Source organism: Phaenicophaeus curvirostris, chromosome 5 (assembly GCF_032191515.1).
Source record: "Phaenicophaeus curvirostris isolate KB17595 chromosome 5, BPBGC_Pcur_1.0, whole genome shotgun sequence".
In the NCBI taxonomy this organism is placed as follows: Eukaryota; Metazoa; Chordata; class Aves; order Cuculiformes; family Cuculidae; genus Phaenicophaeus; species Phaenicophaeus curvirostris.
In genome coordinates, this window is record NC_091396.1 from 53,201,292 (window position 1) to 53,220,654 (window position 19,363).

The 19,363-nt window shown below is 39.0% G+C and overlaps 2 protein-coding genes across 3 annotated transcripts in view; both read right to left on the reverse strand.

Moving 5' to 3' along the window:
• Nucleotides 1-18,523, reverse strand: part of LOC138721537 (alpha-1-antiproteinase-like) — a 99,099-nt gene extending 80,576 nt beyond the window's left edge. The window contains exon 1 of the mRNA XM_069858741.1: nucleotides 18,514-18,523. The gene's annotated coding sequence lies outside the window, so the exon portion shown is untranslated. The remainder of the gene's footprint in view (nucleotides 1-18,513) is intronic.
• LOC138721538 (alpha-1-antiproteinase F-like) lies at nucleotides 6,041-18,202 on the reverse strand. Of its 2 annotated transcripts, none has more exons than XM_069858744.1 (5): nucleotides 18,185-18,202; nucleotides 15,121-15,766; nucleotides 10,202-10,472; nucleotides 7,582-7,732; nucleotides 6,041-6,420 (listed from the first exon to the last, which is right to left on the reverse strand). In XM_069858744.1, exons 2-5 carry the CDS (start codon nucleotides 15,752-15,754, stop codon nucleotides 6,232-6,234), a joined length of 1,245 nt encoding a protein of 414 aa, XP_069714845.1. In that variant the 5' UTR covers nucleotides 15,755-15,766; nucleotides 18,185-18,202; the 3' UTR covers nucleotides 6,041-6,231. The 2 variants fall into 2 exon arrangements, with proteins under 2 accessions (XP_069714845.1, XP_069714844.1); XM_069858743.1 differs by lacking the exon at nucleotides 18,185-18,202 and adding an exon at nucleotides 17,711-17,840.
• Nucleotides 18,524-19,363: the final 840 nt, after the last annotated feature.

The window sequence follows — 19,363 nt, forward strand, 5'->3', positions numbered from 1 at the left end:
GTCCATCAGGGAACAAATGCAGAAGGAAGACAGATTTGGATTTTATTTTGAAGATATATGGCACAGATTAAGCTTTATTCTGGTCACTGCTATTAACTCTGTTGGGAGATGATTTAGGTCAACACAGCACAGGTTTTAAAAACACTAAAAAACTACACCAATACGTGGACAAGTAAAAAAAGCCCCTTTTTTCCATGTAATCAGCCATTACACAAGCATCTCAGACTTGCTAGTTTTAACAAAAAACTGCTGGCTTTTTCGCTACAGATCAAAACTTCCCTATCCAAAACTAGGCAATACCCTGTCTGGTGTTGGCTCCTACAAACTGACATTCTTTTTCTGCCTTCCTTCACATCACCCACAATCACTCACAGACCACTCTCATCATCTTGGTACATTGTGCTTCTGTCTCCTCCTTGGAAAGCAATGGCCAATGGAGCTTGTTGAAGAATCATGGAGGAAGGAATTCCCAAAAGAATCATAGCAAGAACCTTCAGTAAAAGTCAACTTTTGGGGACCACAGACTGATTTTCACAGAATTCCCAGGTTTCGTATTCCATAGAGCAGTAGGGTGTTCTGGCACTCCTAGGGCTGGGGTCAGTGAGAATGGGGCTCAGCCATAGAGAGCAAAAAGGTTAATCAGGTCACAAGAACTTCTAGGTGATGATGTCCTGCTCTCAGGTTCATTGATCATCCAGTGAGAGTATATTTTTCCTCAATGATGCAATGTTTTTTAAATTAAAGCCTTTGGTAGAACTTAGGTGGGTGGGGATTATGAAAACCTGTTTGAACTGGTCTCCAGCATTTGTGAGTGCTCCAGCTCTCCTACTAATGATGGTTGAATTAATCTCTTAGCAAACACATTTGTTTTTCTAATTCGCCTCCACACTCCTAATTAACTATAACTCAAAATCCAACACCCAAATATTATAGCACAGATGACACTTAGCATCCCCTGTTCTTTGGAGCTATCTGAACTATTGGGATGTCTCTTGAGCTATTTTATGAAGCACAGTGAATAGGATGTCCTCACCAGAAATAGCATCCTGCAAGCCAGGACTAAGCATAAAAGGATTCACCTTCTCTAAAGGAAGTAAATTTTTTTACCAGCACATTTTAAACACACTTCCCTTCATAGTTTATTTTAAAACCAGATATTCCTATTACTGCTCCATAGGTACTCAGTACATGGCTAAAGCTAAGAAGTCTATAAATCCTCTGAGCTGGGGGTCCCACTCCATTCCCCATCATCTTTGATGATGGTAGGCTGATAACTGAGCTATAGCTTCAATATTATGTTACTTACAAAACGTTTCACAGGCGTTCATTTCAAGTTTTTTCTGCATCTGGGAAACTTTCCTAGATTGTGCAATTACCCAGATTCTTCCTGCAGCCCCTGACGTCACCATGAAAAATATTTTCTCAGAAAAAATTCTTGGAGGTTTTCTGAGGGACCAACTTCCATATAAGAAAGCAGAGTCAGTGAAATCAGAACATTTTCAGGAGTGCATTGGTTTTGTCAAGATTTTCAAGTGGAAATTATGAAAATGTTCAAAACTAACTTTAATTTTTTGAAGATGTTATCAAGGGATAAAATTTCTAATATTTACCAATACAATGGAAGAAAATTTCAAAAACATTTTCAGGAAAATTGTTGAGATTTTAAATTTTTGTCACAAGTTTGGAAAATTCAACATCTTGAAATTTCTCTTGAGAGAGATATGTCATTTACTGAATGTGAAGATAATACCAATATGAGACTATGGACATTATTTAAAGACGATTGTAGGAGAAGAGTGACTGCAAACAAAGTATTGTTTGCCAATAAAGCAAAAAAAATCAATCACTTATTTCTTCAAGTTTGGATGGAAAAATCTGCATCAGTTGTAGGGGACCTGAACAATGAGGAAGGTGTTATTTTGTCACTTAAATGTTTATTCTCATTTTTCTTTTTTTAATGGACTAAAAATAGATTTGTCATATACTGTAAGGTCATAGATGTAGAGGAAATATAGTTTTGAATCGATATACTGAGAGCTATTTCATTTCAAGAAAATTAATTTTACACCAGAATGTTTGGTGTGAATCTGATGGGAAAAACAAGCTGGTAAAGAGAGATTTCCATTAAAATAAATAAATAGAGAAATAAAAGAGCAAAACTCAGAAACATTAAATAAGAGATATTATAGATCTGGTTAGAGTCTTTGTGAAGGTACACTGGTAAATAGTGAAGTATTCAGGTGATTGTAAAAAGTATGAACAATGATAGTAAAAAGACCAAAACTGTGAATAAGTATACAAATGTAAATTCACCTGCTTCAGTCATTGAAAGAAGTGATAAAAAGCCCTTTGTAAAATACACAAAAATAAGCACTTCTTATTTAATAATGGATGCTCCTAAACTACTGAGCCATGTAAGTTGGCTTTGACTTTTAGTTATTTCCCACTGAAAGTGAGCTGATTGATAGAAGTGTTGCTGTTAACTGAGGAAATAAAAATACTCATAATTGCCAGCCCCACACTGTTGTCTGAGACACCCCTGGGCATAGCAAAAGGAAATAAACACTTAAGCTTTGGCTCTGAGTTTAGCCTACAGATACATAGTATATGCACAGATAACACTATTCTATTAGCCCTATAAATCGCCACACTTAGCTTAAACTAGAGGTCCACCTAGTTCAGTATCTAGCACTGCACATTGTCTGTACAGTGTGGGCACACCATGGCACAGGAGCACGCTGATGTTTCTTTCTATTTCTTCCTTTCTTTGTATCTCCTGCTGCTTGGTTTCCTTTTAGACCAGCACTGAGCACGGAGATGACATACTCAGTGGTCCACCCGGCATCTCTGCAAAATCTCTAATCTGAGTGGCAATGCCTAATATAAGAGAACACGTGGGCTTCTTTCCCTGTATTCTTTGCTTTAGATTTATTGGCAGTGATTTTCCTCTGCCATTTTATCAGCCTGTCACTGAGTACCATGAGATCCTTGCCCTTGAACAAGATAAGACCATGAGAAAAATGTGTCACCTTACAGTTCATTAGGTTCCCACGTGATCTCTGACTTCTTTCTACAATACAAGCATGAACTTCTTGCTTTTAAAGGGTCTCTTCATTCCCTACAGGCTTAGGGGTTTTTGAGATCCTTGGGTGAGCGATCTTATAATTTTCCAAACATTGTGACATGTATCAATCAAACCACACACATATCCACTCTTTCAAAGAATCCTTTTGTAAAGCTGTGTTACTTCTTCAATATTTTGTCCTACCTATCCATACAACTACAAGTTCTACAGTTTCCAAAATACCAAAGTTGGACTAACTGTTCTGCAATTCACTGCATTCTCATTCACACCTCTTTTAAAAACAAGTCACATATGTCACTTCTTATTACTCTGGTACAGAGACTGATCTAAGTGATGCACCACAGTGTAAAGTTTGACAGTTTTGTTCTTGAGGCAACTAAGAGCTATTGCACACATACTAAACAATCCTGGCAATTTGTTGCTACTTGCTCTTCTATATTTTTTCTAAAAGCTCTTCTATTCTTAATTCAACCTGAAATAGTTGTTCAGGCTCAACCACTGCAAAGGGATTACATGTGCAATGGATTGAGCTTTTCTGCTTTGCCATTTCCCCTCTTAAAACTTTTACACTTTGAACACGTACCTATCCCTCAGACGCTCTGACATGTTTCTGATCTCTTTGAAAAGAAGATATTATTATATGCTATGATTTCTGCAAGTTGGTTTTGTTTGGTTGGTTTTTTTTTCCTCAGGGTTGTCCTTGTCCTTTCTTGTTGCGGTTTTAGATTTACTGTTGTGGTGTTGGTCTTTTTGATGAGGGGTAATCCCTCATTTGACCAGAACTTCAATTTTCTTCAATTTTCTTTTCAATTTTTTTATGAGGGGAAAACCCCTCATAATTCTCATTTATTTTATTGTGTAAATCTGCCTATTTTTTATTTATTTTTTTTATATATATACAACCAAATGCATTGCTCTAAATTTTTTACAGGAAAGCAATTTGCAACTTCTGATTATGTCAGAAAACTGATTGTGACCTCGTAAGATCTGCAGTGCCTCTAGATCAATGTGAACTACCACATTCTGTAAGAAACTGTTGAAATGTGCTACCTGTCAAGTTTTACTAGGTATCCAGTGATGTAGTCAGAGACAAATTAAAACAATTTAATTACATCTACATTTCATTTTGGGAAATGGAAATTTTATTCTTCCTTATTGCTTGATTTCAATGCCACACAAAGCAGGGTTTCTTCACTGTACTTTTAATTTGGAAGTGGATTCCTCTGCAAAAAGCTGATAGCTTCTAAGCACTCTTCTTGCTTTTTCTGTCTAATCTATTTTTAAAAATATCTAGATGGCTTATATTTTGTGTGTGGAATAACAGGAACCACAGCTCAAAGCACATGTCAAGACTGGTAACACCATTATTAGAGGGAGTCAAGAGTGAGATTTTTAAAAGACATATGAGAGCCACACACAGAGCCCACACAGAGCCACACACCTGACAGACCAGATGCAGCACACTGTCTATAGCCTTTGAACCAAGTATCTCTGCATCAAAGAAATCCTTAACATTCCCAAAATATTCTACTCCTAACAGAGATATACAACTATACACTGAACAGGAATTTAGGCCAAAGACTTTCTGAAGCTCAGTATTGGCATTACTGTGCTGATCTAATATATATGAGTAATGTATTAATAACTGCTTGTTGACACCATTCAAAAAAACCTGCTTGAAACATACTTAGCTCTTAACTCTGAACTACAGAAATAAACTGCGAAATTAGAAACTTTTTAAAGTCATGTTTATTCATTGTTTTTCTTCGATTGTAGTACAATTGCCTGCATATTTAAAGGCTGTACAAAGACTCGTGTTAATGCTTAATACCTATTAACAGACTAACCCATTTTGGTCAATAATTTACCCCTCCTGCAACCAGAGATCAGATATATACCATGAACATGAGCAAAGAATTAAAATAATGATAGATGCTGTGAAATATAGAAGAAAAAATAGATAGTAAATTAAACAAGAAAAAATAAATAAGCATGCACATTATGAATGTGACTTTTAGTATTGTGTATCTTAATAGTGAAAACAGTTCTCTATAATATTGTGGCTATACTAATCATGAAGCAGATGAGAAATAAGTACCGATGTTGTATTACTGGATGGTCTGGGAACAGAAGGGGTTATATGTCAAGAGACACAGTAAGTGTCACTGATGGGGTATGGGTGTTATCAGTAGGGTGCTTGATCCTATCAACTATACTGGAATGGTGCTTACTACCATGGGTAGTCTCCCAGGAGCAGAGGATACTGGTACAGGCACCGGCACTAAGGGAAGATGGTCTGTGTTTCCTGCTGTTTGTGAGCTTCAAGAAGCTGGATTAGGTGCAGGCATAGGTTAGAAGCAGTCTTCTGGCTCCTCTGAGCTGTATATATGATTCACAAAGGTCAGCTCCAGGGCACTAAACCACAGAGATCTGCTTCTTTTCTTAGACCTGCTAATATTTTCCCTGGAATGAGTCTGGATAGTAAACACTCACAAACACACTGGGCAGACCAGTATAAATGTGCAGGAGGAAATCCCACCCTCTGTGACACATTTGCAGCAGCCTAGCTGGGGCAACAGCTGAAAGGCCAGGATGTAATAGACTTACTGGACAGTAGTTGTACTATGCAAGGTAGTAAGCATTATGTATGTGAAGATTTTTGCTAGATACGAACTTCATGTTGATAGGGAAATGAGCACAAATAGTAAAGTTCCATAACTTGTACCTGTTTGTCAGTCAACACCAAAAAAAGGTGACGAGGCAACCATAAGGGAAGAAGCAGGCTTACAGAACACACTCCAGCCACATGCTCCTTATCTTCCCTGACAGAAGATGTATCTATGCTGTTAATATCACACAGGCCTATTTTGTCCCAGGCCTAAAGACGGTTCTGCCTGAATGCAACCTTCCTTAAAAAAAAAAAAAAAAAATCAAAAAAAAAACCAAACCAAAAACCACACCAAGAGCAACAAGGCCCAAACAAATACACAGTTATGACAACTTAAACTGAGCCTCATCTACAAAAAAAAACCCAGTGAATAACATCAGTTAAGAGATGGAGAGCCTTCTGCAGCCATGCCATATTCATCAGGTCAAACACTTCCTTTAACAGTGGTGATTACCGCATACCTAATGTGTACATCAACTTAATCCTTCTTCAAAGGGTTCACAATTTTTCCCATGAAGAGTATACTTTGTTCCATAGTTACGACCGTTAGGAAGGGTCTGTTGAATGTAATGGTAACTGGAACCGACATAGGCACTATTTCCATGCCTGTGGCAGCTGCTGCTTCGGTGCCCGTCTCATCCACCTTTACCACAGCCTTATGAACAGCCTGTGAACAGAAAGATGTTACAAGTCAAGGGGTTACAAAACTAGTCATCTAAATAAGAACTTGAGCTAAATGCCTGGAGAAGTTATCGGTAAGAAACAAGCATCAGATGGACAGGTGTGAGTCCACTGCACAAAGATGGCAAAGCTGGAAAAAAAATCAGCAAGCTCTATGACGCATAGCTTTCCTAGCACCAGAGAGGAAAAGCTCATTCCCTGCACAACGGCTTGTCCCTGCTAGCAAAAACATTTGCTTTGTTTCTTTTCTTATTCCCTGCTCCCGTTCATGCAGATCTGCAGAGCTGGATTAAATGTTGGGAGCCCACAATCACATTGAAGTGCCTATTACAAGCTCACACAGCTTAAGAATTAACATGCAGAATGGCATAATAAATAACATCCTGAAATTATGTTTCCCAAGTTCCTTAACATCTTGGAAAAAATGAGAGCAAACGATAAAGACTAGAAATACAGGGCCAGAGCAGAGAAACATATAAGTTTTAGCTTGCAAAATCAAGACATTCATAGACCCTAATTCACCAGCTTCCACCTGAGGTCACAAGGGTTGTTGTTTTGTTTAGATTAGACAATTAAATTTGAATTAGTTGTTAGCTTTAAACTCTAAGTGTACTGAACTATGACTTATCTGTAGCTTTTGCCTCAGTCTGGCAATAATAACACTCATTGCTTATACACTTAAAGCCAAATGTTTTTAAAAACTGCAGTTTCCTTTCTCCTAAAGTTTAAAATCAAGTACTGTTTATCTTCTCCCCTCTATAAAACACAAGCAATAATACATCCTACAGCTCCCTTCTCGCCCACAGGCAGGCTGAAGAAGGTAGACACAGTCAGAAGCAGCAATGTAATGACTGTAACAACATGCCACAGGAAGGTATCAAGGTGTAGAGAGAGAATGATTTGGTCATGTCTGGTTTATAAGGTCATAGATCAGAAAGGCCTCCTAGATTAAAAAAAAAATTACAGATTTGTAATCCGCTCCAACTCAGTGGTGCTGACAGGGGAAATAATACGGGTGAGATCCTTTGTATGCCAACAGAGGCCTTTTCATGTGAAGAAAAGCCACTCTACAGTTTTGCATCATTAATAGCTATAAAGAAAGTGATGTAGCCATGGACCCTTGCAACAAAAAGCGTGTATGACTTACCTGGGAAACTCTGTGCTGGGGCTGCCCAGTGATCCCAGACAGGTCAGCCTTATCAGTGAATACATCCATGATGCCCATTTTATATAACATATCTTTTAGGTCGTATGTCCCATAAAGAGTGAATTTTGGAATACGCAAATTTACTGTGCCACTAAAAGAAAAATGCAAGAATATGATGAAACTTTTGATCAGACGTCCCAGTATAACAGAATGCTGGTAGACAAGTTCATTTTACTTTCTTCCAAGAGACATTTTGCTTGCAGGTTCTCCCTATTCTGTGTGGGAGATGTAAAGTGACATTAATTTGGAGAATAGAAAAGACGGTTTATTACAATTTTGGAACGCTGGTTGAGAGGCTAGGGTTGTAGGTTGCTGGCTCATTGTCTGCAGTGAGCCAATACATGAAGAGTAAGACTGACCCAGCAATAATTCAGTGCAATACAGGCGTACCTCCCTAAGGATATTCATCTGACATTTTCAGAAGTTAGTGATATTCTATGCTTTCTGCTGGAAGCACCTTAATCATGTCCCTTTACTGAGGATGCAGTGGAATCACCATGTGAAAAAGTGATTCTTTTAGGTTTCTTGGGCTTGGCATACAAAAACCTAACTCATCCAAGTTAACTGGTTACTTTTGGAGAAAAAAAAATGTGTGTTTATCATACAATTCAGGACAGGAAAGACAAAAAGATATAACAAAAGAAAGTACAAGACAGCATGTGGCAGTGATTGTATGGTTGTCCACGTAAAACAAACAAAAGCACATTGTCAGAATATAGTTACTCAACAGATAATTCTTTTTCTATGTCAAGTCCAATGTCTGTTTTATTAGGTTTTTTGAAAGTAATTAGTTTGCTGCTTTCCATAAATTAATCTAAGTTCCATATTTCTGACTAATTTCTTCCTTACTCTTTCAGTAAGGGTTTAACGACTACTTTTCAAAGGCTAAACCCAGCATTTACAGCTAGAAGCAGCACAACGAGGCAGAGGTTAGTGATAATGCTGACAGTAGGAACTGTTTTCTGGTGAGAAACCAGGTCAGCTGTCCAAGCTTTCAGGTCAGGAAGACATGGAGCACTTACTGAAGCTAGCCAAACAGCAAATTATTCAGTGGACAAGCATGAAGGAAAGGTCCCATACCTCCAGTACAGCATACAATCTAATGCCAAATCTGGCTGGTATCCAAAAATGTGAGAGCTGGTAGATTCACAATAGGTTACTGATCTCTTACTCTGCCTAATTTCTGACTGCTGATTGCCATCTCAAGTGAGGATGCAATTATCATTGAATCACCCATCTTGCTATTACATAGCTCATTTACAAGCCCCCATCTGCTTTCAACAAGCAACAATGTGACCAAACAGGAAGCACTAGGATATACTTTCCAGAATAGAAAGTGATGTTTTCTCTGCAGTTCAGCCATTAAAGAAATCTCAGCTGCCTGTACTGGCAATATGTTGGGATTGTCCCCTGTTCAGCAGCCAACAGTAATGTTCCAACAGAAGAATGTTCCTCACGATGCTTCCACACCTTGTTGCAGATAAACAAGGACAAAAATAGTTTGTTCACAGTCCTTGAATCATTCCATAGTCTAGATCAAATCCAGTTATTAAGACTTCCCACAGTCCCCAAATAATAGAAAAGACAATCAGTTGCTTTGAAAACTAGAGGGGAAAGGAGGAGTTTATCATTAGTTTGCAGGAGAGAATTGTCATGATGAAAAACAGGGACCTGCACGAAACAAGCTTGTCTTTGACAGTGATGCCCTTATATGTTTTACAGCTCCCATTCATGGCTTTTAGTAGATTGTTCCAGTTTGGAAGGGAGGCAGAGGATGGGGAGAGAAACATAAACCCACCCAATCATATTTAGTGTCTTTCTTGCTGATTTTAAAGGCAATTGTGTTTCTTTGACAAAAAAAAAAAAAAAATTATCTCCATTCATCATCTTATTTGTCCCATCAAAGGCTACTACTACACACGATACTAAATGCAAGGAGTCTAAAGGTGGTTTTAGAAAGCATATAAACTTTCTGCTATCTAGTCTCAAAGTTACCTCAAAGCAAGTGTAGCTTATTACAGTTTTGCTTTCATAAATCTTCAAAGCACCTGAATATAATGTCTCTGCAATATACCAGCTGGTCTATACCTTTACCATTGAGCTTTGCCCTCACAACTGACAAATGAAAGCTAAGCTATTATTTCAGCAATGAATGTACATATAACGGTAATTGTAATGTGCAGAAAGGAAGCAAGGGACAAAAAAAAAGGCTGAAGAAAAGTGGTGGGAATTTACTTGTAAACGGAAGACAGGAGACCTGCCCCCAAAAAAGTGAGAAGAGGTCTTAAGACTGAAAACCAAGGGCTATGGAGAGTTGAAGATGGGAAACAAAATGAGGAAATTGCAAAAGTCCTAAAGCTGTGAAGGTTTTTTCTTCATACAGTACTGAATGTGAAAAAACAGGAATACCATCGAACCAGATTTCAACTTTGGTCAGTTGGAATTCTTCTGCAGGTTAAAATAGAACTAAAAATAGTACCCTGATTCTGTCATAGCCCTGCCAATTGAAACTGATGTGTTTCCTTGCCTATTATCTGAACAAAGAACTGCAGAATTTTACCTTGTTGAGGATAATGTTCTCCATCTTGTTATACGTCCACAATTCATTTTTTTCTCCAGCTTCCCCATTTTTCCTTGATCAGGCAGAACAAAAAATGCTGAGGCACCTCCCTTGTAATCCATTTGCACCACAGTGGAAGACAGCTGTTCATCATAGCCGTGCTTGAAAGTGCCCATTCCAAACATCATCGGGACTTCAACAGCCTTGTTCCCATCCACAAAGAATTTGCTCTTTTTAGTGTTTTTTGGATCAAAAGGTTTTTCCCATTCAGCTTGAAATACAAGAGACAGAGTTATAGGATATTTTGAGGACATGAAAACAGAGGACAAGTCACCACAGGTCACATTCATGAATGACAGACACTGGTACAGCTGGATCATCTTCAAAGACAGACCAGTTTGCAGTGATCACTTGATCTTACTGAATACTCAGAATAATTCAATAGAAACACACAGTGGTGTAAAAAACTCCCTCAGAGTTCAGAGTGAGATATCAAAGGTTCTAGTGTGCATGTTCTTCATGATAACAGTCTTAAGTGGCCTATAAAGCCCTCTTATGATGCAGCCATCAAATGAGAGTTCAGAAGAAGAAAGCTTTTCTCCTTTCCTTATTTCCACACCAGAGCAGTCTCATGAAACGTGACATGAGGGATGAATTCTCCAGAGAAATGAAAGGATTCAGCTTATTTGCAGAAAGAAAGGGTTTACATGCCACTTCAGTTCATGGCCAATAAAGTCATGAAAAAATTGATTCTACCAGACTGCTGGGTTTAGAAGCAAAACAACAGAAATTTTTTTGTAATGTCATGTTCACAACATTAGATTTTCAAAGGTTCCTCACTTGCTTATAGTGAAACAAACTGTGTTGAAATTCTGAAATGTTCTTATCCTTAGTGGAGAGGAAGTTCTAAACCAAATTCCAACTATCCACCTCATCCATTTCAGAGGTTGAACAGGTAAAAAAAAGAGGAGCAGGGTGTTTCATTATTTTTTAAAAAAGTGGTGCTACTCTGTAGTTCAGTTTTGTCTTCTAGAGCAAAATTAAATTTGTGACAAATTTAGTGGGCAAAACAAAGGCCATAATGTAAAATAAGTCTCATTAAGAAAACCATGAAGCAAGATGCAACCCCTTTTGACTTCTGATTTCTTTTTCAACAATCATTATTAGGCAGCTTAGTACAAACAAAGAAATTATGGTCTGCTGTTTCCACCATCTAAGAAATGGATATAAACAACACCTATTTAGTATTTGGAATTAAGTCCCATTTGAAATGGGACTGTATTGACCTCTGAAAATATAAATCGACAACTGCCAATACTTTGAAGATGGAAGAAGTTACTATTTTTATGTTTCCTTGTAACAGTGACTTCTATCATCAGACATCTAACAGGCAGGACTTCTGCTTTCCTCCTGATTCTGAGGAATGCTCTCCTCTCTGTTAGGAGGCTGTCTTCTAGGGACAGCAGGTTTCTCTAAAGCTTCACAGCATTCAAGTGTAAAATGAACCTCGAAGTACGATGCTTTGTGGTGACCAGCTCAGCTAGGGCATGATAAAGGACTGGTGTCCTGTAGTGGAATAGCATGCCCACTGGCTGAGAACCGAGAAATTATTAACAGACTTTCATCCTTAAGGAAGGACTTTCATGCTATGCAACATTACAAAATGGGGGAGGAGCATCACCAGTGCTCTGCAAGGATGGTTAAATGTGTAGAGAGTGGACAAGAGCCTCAAACTATATACTGGTTAGGGGGGTATTTGAGCTTTAGAGGTTCTCTCCAGTTTAATCCCAGCCTCTAGAACAATTAACATTAACCTACTTGTTATTGCTATTAATGTTATTCTTTAATCCATTTTCTTTAAAGTTGAAAAGCTAAACCTAAATCTCCACTGTATTTGAAGAACCTGGAAAATCATTTCAGTAATAATTAATATCTAATTTTAAACAAAACTTGGTTTTAAAACATATAAAATTAGCAGCAATAGTTCTCTTTAATACAGAGTTTCTCAGGCTTTTATCCCCATTGTGTTACTGTTTATACTACTCCTTCAAACACCTTTCAGTAAAAGCTTTTTGCCTATTTTGAAAGATGTGACTGATGCTAAGCAAAAGCTTATCTTGAAAAAATTACTTTTAGCAAACAATTATGTGTTCAAGAGAATTAAGAAATATTAATCATCTGTATTCCAGAGAGCTCCATTTAGCTGTAGGCAAACCTTCAGAGATTAACACAAGGGGCAGAGACACAGATGAAAAGCAAAGCAAAACAAAAGAAAAAATATGATTTTGAATTACTTTCAGAGGAAGATTCATATTGAGGAGGACAGTGAAAGCATCCAGGTTAATAGTTTTAAAAGAATAGTATTTCTAATGTGTCTTCCATTTCAATAAAAACTAATGATATTTTTGTCACATATTTACAAAATATTGTTCTTCTTTGCTTTGTTTTCAGGATCCTATAAAATGAGTAATCATAGAAGAGTAAAAGAGGAGGTTTGAAAGAAGATGCAATACTTATTACTAGACCACTTATTGAGCCTTACAGCCTTGCTCCTTTTCTCATCAGATCAGCAGTCTGAAAAGCTCTGGGATGATTTGTAGACTGTATCTAAGAAGACCACACAAATTAATTAAGAAAAACAAGCTTATTTTCATTAGGCTTGTGTTTAATACTGATGGATTCCTCTTGTCACTGGAGGATATTTGAATCTGCAAATCAAAAAAAAAGGTTGGAAACCTCTGCATGTGGACACTTTGGGGCTACAGTGATACTATCAGTTAAGGCATAGTTAGCAGAATTAAAAAAGAGTATGAGTGAACTCAGTAACAGAAACCCTAAAAAATATAATTTACTCAATAGTTAAGATGCTAGATTTTATTTTCACAGTTTTCATTGAATTTAACTGAAATTGCTAAACAAAAAGCAGTCGAATTGAATTTCCAAATAATTCCTAGCCAACAAAACATTTGAGAAAATGCTTAAATTCTCCTAGCCTGTAAATGAATAGATGCTTTACTGAATAGAAATGCCTTCCTTAAAGTATATTTCACTTAATCTTCTGCAGGAAATAAATATATAAATTAAAAGATACAGGAAAATTTACCATAAATTTTGCAAGGAATTACAATCAGTGTCAAGCAGAATGTAATTTCCAGTAGGTTTGTTTATAATTAATCATAGAATCATAGAATAACCAGGTTGGAAAAGACCTACCAGATCATCGAGTCCAACCATTCCTATTAAACACTAAACCATGCCCGTTAGCACCTCGTCCACCCCTGCCTTAAACACCTCCAGGGAAGGTGAATCAACCACCCCCGTGGGTAGCCTGTTCCAGTGCCCAATGACCCTTTCTGTGAAAATTTTTTCCTAATGTCCAGCCTAAATCTCCCCTGGAGGAGCTTGAGGCCATTCCCTCTTGTCTTGTCCCCTGTCACCCTCCTCTCTACAACCTCCTTTCAGGTAGTTGTAGAGAGCAATGAGGTCTCCCCTCAGCCTCCTCTTCTCCAGGCTAAACAACTCCAGCTCTCTCAGCCGTTCCTCATAAGGCCTGTTCTCCAGCCCCTTCACCAGTTTTGTGGCTCTTCTCTGGACTCGTTCCAGAGCCTCAACATCCTTCTTGTGGTGAGGGGCCCAGAACTGAAGACAGTATTCGCGGAGCGGTCTCACCAGTGCCGAGTACAGAGCGAGAATAACCTCCCTGGACCTGCTGGCCACGCCATTTGTGATACAGGCCAAGATGCCATTGGCCTTCTCGGCCACCTGGGCACACTGCTGGCTCATATTCAGTCGGTTGTCAACCAACACCCCCAGGTCCCTCTCCTCCAGGCAGCTTTCTAGACAGACTTCTCCTAGTCTGTAGCACTGCATAGGGTTGTTGTGCCCCAAGTGCAGGACCAGGCATTTGGCCTTGTTAAACCTCATGCCATTGGACTCTGCCCAGCGGTCCAGCCTGTTCAGATCCCTTTGCAGAGCTTCTCTACCCTCCAGCAGATCAACACTTCCACCCAGCTTAGTGTCATTTAGCCTGGAGAAGAGGAGGCTGAGGGGTGACCTCATTGCTCTCTACAACTACCTGAAAGGACGTTGTAGAGAGGAGGGTGCTGGCCTCTTCTCCCAAGTGACAGGGGACAGGACAAGAGGGAATGGCCTCAAGCTCCGACAGGGGAGGTTTAGGCTAGACGTTAGGAAAAAATTCTTTACAGAAAGGGTCATTGGGCACTGGAACAGGCTGCCCAGGGAGGTGGTTGAGTCACCTTCCCTGGAGGTGTTTAAGGCACGGGTGGACGAGGTGCTGAGGGATATGGTTTAGTGTTTGGTAGGAACGGTTGGACTCGGTGATCCGGTGGGTCTCTTCCAACCTGGTTATTCTGTGATTCTGTGATTCTGTGATCTGCAAACTTGCTAAGGGTGCACTCGATGCCTTCATCCAGGTCATTGATAAAGACATTGAACAGGGCTGGAGCCAGCACTGAGCCCTGGGGAACCCCACTTGTCACTGGCCTCCAGCTGGATTTCACACCATTTCCCACCACTCTCTGGGCCCGGCCCTCCAACCAGTTTTCCACCCAGGAGAGTGTGCGCCTGTCCAGGCCAGAGGATGACAGTTTCCCAAGCAGAATGCTGTGAGAAACTGTCAAAGGCTTTACTGAAGTCCAGGAAGATACATCCACAGCCTTTCCCTCATCCAGCAGCCAAGTCACTTTGTCATAGAAAGTGATCTGGTTAGTTTGGCAAGACCTGCCTTTTGTGAACCCGTGTTGACTGGGCCTGATCACTCGGTTCTCTTGCCTAAGTAAGAACCAAAAGGAAAACAAGATATGAATTCATCTGCAAAACAATATAGCAAAAAAAAGATGTCCAAAGCTAACCTGAGGAAATAACGTATGAAGTAGGAAAATATGATACATATGTCTTACCATTAAAATAAATGTAGCTAATAAGTAGAATTTCAGTAAGTGGATCGAGGTTATTTATGAGATCTTTGATTTTCCCATTGGTTCTTCCTGCTACATATTCGTTGATCTTTACCTGGGCTTGATCAGCCCTCTTGAAGTTCATAGGATAAGCTTCTCCTTCGTAGAAGTTTCTGAGATCGTTTAAAAATGTTTGTTGTGGCTTCAGTCGGTCAAGCACAAACAGAACATTTCCCATATTCAGCTGTAACACCTCGTTCTTTCTGTTTACCATCTGCATGAGTTGACGATAACCTTCATGTATTTCATTTTCAGAAATCTCACGTGGGTTAAAACTAAGGACTCTAAGAATCTGTGTCAGGGTGTCTGATCTGGCCCCCAGGGTCAGCATCGCAAAGGCAGTAGAGATGCTCAAAGGAGAGAAGAAAATATTCCCACTCTTATCACGAGAAGCAATCTCTTTGTAGAAACAACATGCAAACTGACAAACACTGTTCCCTACAATCTGCTGTGGCATATTTTGGTTTTCTTGGCCTCTTTGATATTGGTTTCTTACACCCCGGTGATTAGGCTCATAGCAATAACTGTTAGAATTCATTGCAACAACTAAAAGACACACGAAAAACATCATCTTCATGTTGCTATAACTCTGTAAAAGAAGAAAATAAAAATTATGTTTGGTTTACAAATCTTTTTATCTTGTGGTCAGCAATAAGACAATTCCTTCACTGTACAAAGCTGGCTTGGTGTCAGTGATTCCAAGCCATTTGAATTCAGGGATACCAGCTTTCTATTTCAAGGAAGCAGACTCCCAGAAAATTACTTAATCTGTTGAAGAAGTGATGAAAGAATAAAATCTAAAGTAAAGGAGGAATCGAGTAACACCAAAGACATCCTCATCAGGGGCAGGCTACAATTCCTTTAACAATGTTTTCTTTTCAATGTTCTGTTTATAATGTGGCTTTAAGAAATAAAAAGCTCTAACTCAGAAGTACTGGTCTATAGAACAGAAAGCAAGGGAGCCACTCAAGGCTAGTCAGTTAATTTTAGCAAGATGAAAAAAAAATCAAAGCAGAAAAGTGCAATCTTCCTCCCTTGTGAGAATAAAAATATACCTTTTTTAATGGGCTGCATGTAAACATATAGGCAGGCTCCAGGGAGAAATTAAATGCACTTGTTAATGAGGAAGTTTTGAATAGTTACAGTGATTCCTCAAAGCTTGAAAAATTGAGCACCATTTAAAAAAGATTTCCACATAACTAACAAAAGACAGAAATATGCTTTGAGCAATTAGGAAGTTAGCAAGACCCTGGAAATATTCTGTTGCTTACTAAGAAAGGGTAAATGAGTATGTACACAGAACAGCAAATGGAAGCAAGTGTGTCTACTGCATGCAAAGACATGTCCAGCCCAGTAACTGAACCAAATCACGTAAAAATAATAACAACAAAATCAAAACCCTAGTAAACTCTAGAACAATTATAGTCTTTTTTATCAGAAAGGCAACAAAGGGTGATTTTGGCAGAGAAAGCCGCAATAGTAAAATGTGAAGATGAATGAGTAAATTCTAGAGGAATAAAGACACTAAAAGATACCAATAGAACAGGAAAGCCTTTGCCACAGCAGCATGGAAAGCATCCTTTCCACATCTGTGGCAAAACTTCTACCTCTAAAAAATAATACTAACTGTACCACACTTGGTTCAACAACTTTTGTTAACAGACAGGAGGAACTAAAAATCTGGATTATCTGGTAACATAAATCATCCTCCAGTGATATATGATCACTTTACCTACAAAATCTTTCATAAAATAAAGTACTCTGTAGAGGAAAATATAAGGATTTACAAAGGGGAAAATTATCTTGGGTTTCTGACTTGCAGTGAAAAATAGTATTCAGACTTTTATGTCTTGTAAAATCATTGCATCATTATCAGCCTCTATGATGACCCTGAATTTGTGCCCTCAACAGTCCTGTGTCTTAGTTCTCCAAAATTCAGTGAACTGAGAATCCTAATCTCTGTCTTAATATATGCTGTAACTGTTGCTTAATTCACACCTTTTGAATATCATGGTTATAGCAATACTACTACTGGTAGGAAGGGCCTGAGCCCCATGACAAACCACTTTCAGAAAGTTCACTTTCATATCTAGAACCTATTTAAATTTGAGCTCTTTGATTTGTTTATGAATTGCTCTACCACCACACTTCCATTAATTCTTTCAGCCTTTACCTCTATCCACAGTTTCTTTTTTTCCAAAGCCTCTAGAAGCTTTACAGAGCAATTCTTAAGTCTCTATTCCTATTTCAAATCATGTCCTACATTTATTATTATCATCCATTAACTTTAACTTTCCAAAACATTAAGAGATGTAGTTTTCCTGAAGAGAATTATGCTATACAAACATGCTTATCTCACAGAGGACTTACCTTGCCCTCTATGAGGACCTAAACCATCATAAAACAACACAAAAAGTTTAAAATTGCAACTTGAATATGAACATGGTAATTTCTCAATTGATTATTAATAAACTGTTGTCCTGTATATAACATCTGACAATTTTATCACAGAAAAAAAACCTGCATCACTTACAGTACTGTCAAAAGGGTCCTGTTGTATTCACCAGGTCTGCACAGGTCCTTGCTCAGTTGTTTATGCTACTGAACACAAAGCAGGGTATCCTCTAGTAAAGGTTAAGATCATCTAAGGGCTATGACTCATACATTATAATTTTAGAGATTAAGTAGTGCAAACAATGTTGAAACTAGTTTTACTGGACACCTAACTTTGCTGAATATATGGTTCACACGTGACTTCTTATTATTCATGACTATCTGATCGCCCTGGTTATATCCAAACCAATTTTCCTCAAACTGAACCTCACTGTTTCTTAATATCAAACACTCACACATCTCAGTTGCCGAAATCTAGTATTTTATGAACAACAGAGTCATCAGAAGCAGTAACTAGAGAGAAATATTTTTAATATAATTTCCAGTAGCTGTAGCACTAACACAAGACGGTAAGTCTTGATGCACTGGAAAAATCTGAAATTTTGTGACCTACTCTGCTTGTCTTCTGCGTATTCGTGTCTGGGCAAAATTGTCTCCAGGTGATGCCAGTGATGATTCTAATAGGTGCAGGGCTTAAAACACTGTTTTCCTAGATTAGCAAATGCTGCTGTAAATGTAGCTGACTACCCACTCCCCCACGGGCATCCACTGCCAGCAAGAGCTGTGATAGCGACTCCTGGGCCGCTCACAGGGCCCTGTGCCTGAGGAAGAAGGAATGCAGCTGGGATGCTATTGCATGCAGGTGATCCCTGTTACAAACATGGCCTGGGGACAGGGGGCAGAAGCCTAAGAATGTGGGTGTTAAGTAGAGCATGTCTTTAGACCAGCTTACTATCTTGTGATCTAGGGAGCAGGCCCCTCTGATCATGTGCCAAGTTCAGCTGGGTCAGATCAGACAGCCTGGTATCCTGTGCTCAGCTCTGCTCACTACAATAAACTCCCACGACTGCCAGGGCAAGCTGGTGGGCACAGAATGGCATTTAAGAATGGAACTTTAGAGACCATGTAGTTGCACTCCTTGTTCAAAGCAGGGTCAGCACCAGCAAGTAGCTCAGGATGGTGACCAGCTGGGTTTTAACTTCTTCCTACAATGGAGACTCCACAATCTCTCTGGGCAACCTGTTTCAGCAATAACACTAACTCTAAACCAAGTTTTCTCTGCATTTTAATGGAATTTCTTGTATTTTAATTTGTGCTCATTGCCTCTTGTCCTGTCACTGGATGCCACTGAGGAAAAGCAATCTCCTTATTCCTTCCACCAAAAATCAGGTATTTATATACGTTCGTAAGATCCTCACAGGCATTTTCTTCTCTGGGCTAAACAGTTCCAGCTCTCTCAGCCTCTCTTCATACATAGAATCATAGAATAACCAGGTTGGAAGAGACCCAACAGATCATCGAGTCCAACCATTCCTATCAAAACATCAGATGCTGTTATCCCTCAATCACTTTTGTGGCATTTTACTAGAGTTGCTCTAGTATGCCCATGGCCTTCATGCACTGGTGAGCCCAGCACTGGCTGCAGCACTCTAGATGCATACACCAGGGACGAGTAGAGAGGAAGGATCACTTGTCTTGACTTGCTGGCAATGCTCTTCTTAATGCAGATCAAGATGTTGTTTCTGCAAGAGCTTATTGCTAGCTCATGGACTTGGTGTCCATCAGGAGCCCT